Genomic DNA, 5304 nt, shown 5'->3' on the forward strand with positions numbered 1-5304 from the left:
TTTTTTTTTTTTTTGAGTCAGAGTCTCACTCTGTCACCCAGGCTGGAGTACAGTGGCATGATCATAGCTACCGCAACCTTGACCTGCTGGGCTCAGTCAGTCCTTCTACCTCAGCCTCCCGAGTAGTTGGGACTACAATGTACACCACCTTGCCCAGCTAGTTTTTTTATTTTGTAGACAAGATCTCTCCATGTTGCCCAGGCTGGTCTTGAACCCCTGGGCTCGGGCAGTCCTCTCACCTCTGCCTCCCAGAGTGCTGGGATGACAGGTGTGAGCCACTGCACCTAGCCAGAACATGGTTTTCTTTTATCCCCTGATATTGAATGACCAGTGCGAGGGATGGGTCAAAGGCTTCTTTCTATCCGCAAAACTCTTCCGGATGCCAGTACCTCCTATCAGAGCTTAATTCTCACAGTGTCCTCAAGAATCTTGCAAAGAGGCTGCCTTGCTGGTCTGCAGCCCAGAAGGACCCTATCAGTCAACACTAGGACAACATGTGTGCATTTGCTCTTGGCAAAGACTAATGCTTTGCTTATGGAAATAATAGCCGCCATTTATCAAATGTCTTACACGTGCAAGGCACTTGACATTGTCCCTGTTCCTGTAACAACCTGTAAAGCGAGTGATAATAGCCTGGCCTTAGAGATGACAGAATTGGGACTCAGAGTTGTTAAGTCACTTGTCCGGGATCACACAGCCTACACTGGCAGAGTGAGAACCCAAACCCATGCACACAGGACCGCGGATCCCAGGTGGGCTCTTGTCGGTGCCCCTGACGGCTGCTCCACTCACATCTCCTGGGCTCATGCCAAGGATTGTGCACACCGGGGTGTGTACATGTTTCAGGATTTGCCATTTGGTGTGGGGTTTTTTTGTGATGGCACGTGGGACAGAGTGGGGTACTGAGTCATCTTTTTCAAGGTTGAAAAAATCACTGTAATGAAGTAAAAATCAGCCTCCTTGAGTTATGGATAGATAGTGCCCAGGACCCTGCGAGTGTCAGGCAGATGGAGAGATGGCTTTTATTCATTCATTCTCCAGAAAGTTCTGGAGAGTCTGTTTCTTAGGAAGCATTGTGTGTGATGCCGTAGGAGGCAGAAGTAAATCGGCAGGATGGCCATCTTGGAGCCCCTGTTCCCTGGACGATCCCTGCTTGTTCCCTGGCTAGAGCAGAGCGGTCATAAGTCTCACCAGTACGTTCTCTGAATTCTTGGGTTTGCTGGCCTGTATTAGTTCTCGCCCACTTGAGTTGAACTTAGTTGTCATGTGTGTGTCCCACGATGATAGCGGGATGGTGGTGGTGACTGTAAATGCGTGCTCTCCCCTTTGCAGTCCTTGTATGGCATGAAGATGGCGGGCCTTCCCGAGTCACCGGGGACTTAACCGCAGGGCTCTTTCTCTGCTCACTTGGGCACTCGTGAGGTCTCATCTCACCAGTGGCTTTGTCTTTTCTGTCCCCCATGTAGTATCTACAGATGAAATGGCCGCTCCTCGATGTCCCCTCCAGCGCCACAGTAAAGGACACAAGGTCACCATCTCCTGCACACTTGGTAAGTCTGATCTGCCTTAAAACCCCAAAGGGACACTTTGACTGACCTTGTCCCGTGCCACTTCCTCCCCTCACCCTTCGTGAGGCTGATGGGGTCCTTCAGTGCGGTGAGGGAGAACTGATGGGCTGGGCTTAACACTTAGGCTGTGACATATGCACACCTCCACACACACACACCTCCTCAAATGCCGTGATCGGAAACGCTGTTCCCCAGCCCCTGCGGCCCTGGCTGTTGTTCGCCCTGGTTCCTCACAAAGCCTGTCTCACGTCCTTCCCTGCTGGTACCTGAACCCCTGTCCCCTTCACATGGGCAAGGCTGGCCTTTCTCTCCTGGTGGAGCTCATCCAGCGTTATCTCCTCTTGAAGAGGCTCTTCTGAACAGGATTTGTGATAGGAAGCAATCCATTGCAACATGTGCAGGCCAGGCACGGCGGCTCACACTGTGATCCCATCATTTTGGGAGGCCAAGGTCGGAGGATCCGCTTGAGGCCAGGAGTTCAAGACCGAGTCTGGAGTTCAAGACTTAGCAAGACTTCGTCTTTACCAAAAATCTTAAAAATTAGCTGAGTGTGGTGGCGAGCACCTGCAGTCCCAGCTACTTAGGCAGAAGGATGTCCTGAGCCCAGGAGGTTGAGGCTGCGGTGAGCCATGACCATGCCACCACACTCCAACCTGAGCGCCAGAGACCTGACTCAAAAAGAAAATGCACACCTGAGCCTTTCCTGCGAGGCTCTGTGGCAACACCAGGCTGAAAAAAGCACTCCCAAGGGAGGCAAGGGCAATGACGTCCAGCAGGTCCTCTCTCTTCCTCAGGACGTGCCACAGACTGGAGTCCAAAGCACATAAGAGACAAATGCTGCTGAAATGCGACCTTGCGTGCCACTTTCCTGGGCTTTTCTTGAGATGGCGCATCAACACTTGTCTTAAGCCTCACTCCCCCATAAGCTAACGGGTGTTCCGCACAGGCCAGTGAAGGCTCAGCCTCAGGGAATGCAGCTAGGACCCTCATCTGGCATGGCCTGTCCATGTCACCGGCCTAGGGCTTCACTTTACCCCTGCACCACGTCTAAGGCATCTGGCTTGCCAAATGTTTATTAAAACTTCTGCATGGAAAATCTTAAAGATATACAAAGTAGAGAGGATCATGTGGTGTTCCCTTCACCCGTCGTCCCCTCCCACCACACCGAGTTTTAAAGCAAATCTCAGGCATGATTTCATTTTGTGATATACCGATCATCCTTTCTCATTAAAAGCTTAGAGTCAGCCAGGCTTGGTGGCTCAATCTGTCATCCCAGCACTTTGGGAGACACAGGCGAGTGAATTGCCTGAGTCCGTGGGTTCGAGACCCACCTGGGAAACTTGGCAAGACCTCGTCTCTACAATTCATCAAAAATTAACCGGGCATGGTAGCACATGCCTGTAGTTCCAGCTATTTGGAAGGCTGAGGCGGAAAGATCACTGGAGCCCAGCAGGTCGAGGCTGCAGTGGCCAGGAGTGTGCCACTGCACTCCAGTCTGGGAGACAGAGTGAGAGACTCCAACTCTTTAAAAAAAAAGCAAACTTTCTCATGGAAAATCTTAAAGATATACAAAGTAGAGAGGATCACACGGTGTTCCCTATGCCCTTCGTCTCCTCCCACCACACCGAGTTTTAAAGCAAATCTCAGGTATGATTTCATTGTGTGATACACTGATCATCCTTGCTCATTAAAAGCTTAGAGTCTAATTGAAGACAAGGAAGAGATGCATACACAGATACTTAACAGCGCTGTGAGCCTGTGACTGCCAGTATTTCCAAGACTGGCAGGTGGAGCCCTGGGTGGTCCACAATGGGCGCCAGGCACAGCTCTTGGATGACTGTCGCAGCCGTCCAGCAGCGAGGCAGGTGAGGATGGCTAAGGAGGGAACGGTGTGTTGGGACCAGCCATCCAGGACGTGCTGTCCCAAGAGGCGCAGATCCCTGGCAGCAATTCCGTGGCTGGTCACCAAGGCATGAGCAGCCATTGGACAAGCATCCCAGGAACAAGCCAGAGTGGTGACTCCCACCTCCTGGGTCCCATTTGGTCTGGCCAAGCATGAGGTGCGGGTGCCCTCTAGTGGTGCGAGTCAGCCGTGGTGGGTGCCGAACACCCAACTTGGCCCCACCCCTCCAATTCCAGCCGTCTGTCTGTAAGGGTGTCAGATCTAAGGATGTGATTTCCCTTTAAAAACGAATACGAATCCAACTCAAAAATGAATAAATGAAAAAGTCCGGGCTCAGTGGCTCAGCCTGTCATCCCAGCACTTTGGGAGGCCGAGGTGAGTGGATTGCCTGAGCCAGCGTGTTCGAGACCCACCCGGGCAACTTGGCGAGACTTCGTCTCTACAATAAAATAAAAAATAGCTGGGTGTGGTAACACGCACCTGTAGTTCCAGCTACTTGGAAGGCTGAGGCGGAAGGATCGCCAGAACCCAGCAGGTGGACACTGGGGTGGCCGTGAGTGTGTGTGCCCCTGCACTCCAGCCTGGGCGAATGAGTGAGACTCCAACTCAAAAAACTCTAATACATGACCAAGCATGGTGGCTCACACCTGTAATGCTAGCATTTTGGGAAGCCAAGACAAGAGGGTTGTGAGGCCAGGAGTTCAAGACAGCGTAGGCAGCATAGCAAAACCTCATCTCTCCAAAAATAAATTAGCCTGGCATGGTAGCACACGCCTGTAGTCTCTGCTACTCCAGAGGCTGACGCGGAAGGATCGCCTGAACCTAGGTGGTCAAGGCTACGGTGAGCCATGATCGTGCCGCTGCACTCCAGCCTGGGCAACAGAGTGAAACCCTGACTCAAGAAAAAAAACAAAAGCCGGGCTCCGTGGCTCAGCCTGTCATCCCGTGCCTTTGGGAGGCTGAGGTGAGTGGACTGCCTGAGCCCGCGGGTTCGAGACCCGCCTGAGCAACTTGGCGAGACCTCATCTCTACAATAAGTCAAAAATCAGCCGGGCGTGGTAGCGCATGCCCGTAATTCCGGCTCCTTGAAAGGCTGAGGTGGAAGGATCGCCGAAGTCCAGCAGGTCGAGGCTGCGGTGGCCGGGAGTGGCCTCTGCACTCCAGTCTGGGTGACAGAGTGAGACTCCAACTCAACAAAAAAAACAAAGAAAAACACGATCACGTGTCCTCTGCATGCCCCATCCTTCCTGTTGTGCAGAATAATCCACCTCTGAAAAATAAGAACCCCTGTGTTCTCCTGCCTTCTCCTATGGACATCGTCCTGTTTTCCTCCTGATGTTTGCCACCCACCTTTTCCCACCTCTGTTACATCATTTATTCTGCCAATCTTTTCAGCCTGTTCAGCTCTCCAGTTGCCGTCTAATAACTAACTCCGACCGTTTTTCTGCTTTTTCTCTGTGCAGCCGACATCTGATGGTAGTTGCTACACCCTCTGCTCATGTAATCCTTTTTATTGATTTCAAGGTGCAATGTTAATACATAGGATCGCTTCTTTGTCCTTTCTAAGCTACTAAACTCTTTTCCTCGGATAAATCAGCTACTCATCATCGTTTATTCTCCATGTAAGTGACAGAAAAATTATATGACGTCCCCAAACTCTTAAGAAGGTCCTACATCCTGGCCGGGCTCAGTGGCTCAGCCTGTAATGCCAGTGCTTTGGGAGCCCGTGGGTTCGAGACCCACCTGGGCAACTTGGTGAGACCTCATCTCTACAATAAATCAGAAAATCAGCCAGGCGTGGTAGCACGCGCCTGTAGTTCCAGCTACTTGGAA

General features: G+C 51.7%; 1 protein-coding gene across 1 annotated transcript in view; it reads left to right on the top strand.

Moving 5' to 3' along the window:
• The first annotated feature begins 1472 nt into the window (after positions 1-1472).
• LOC103266761 (transcription factor 7-like 1) overlaps positions 1473-5304 on the top strand; it is a 30109-nt gene continuing 26277 nt past the window's right edge. The window contains exon 1 of the mRNA XM_021715719.1: positions 1473-1550. Coding sequence (XP_021571394.1) covers positions 1476-1550 — 75 coding nt within the window. The 5' untranslated portion in view covers positions 1473-1475. The remainder of the gene's footprint in view (positions 1551-5304) is intronic.

This window comes from Carlito syrichta, unplaced genomic scaffold, assembly GCF_000164805.1.
Source record: "Carlito syrichta isolate Samal-C Ts95f unplaced genomic scaffold, Tarsius_syrichta-2.0.1 Scaffold307327, whole genome shotgun sequence".
Lineage (NCBI taxonomy): Eukaryota > Metazoa > Chordata > Mammalia > Primates > Tarsiidae > Carlito > Carlito syrichta.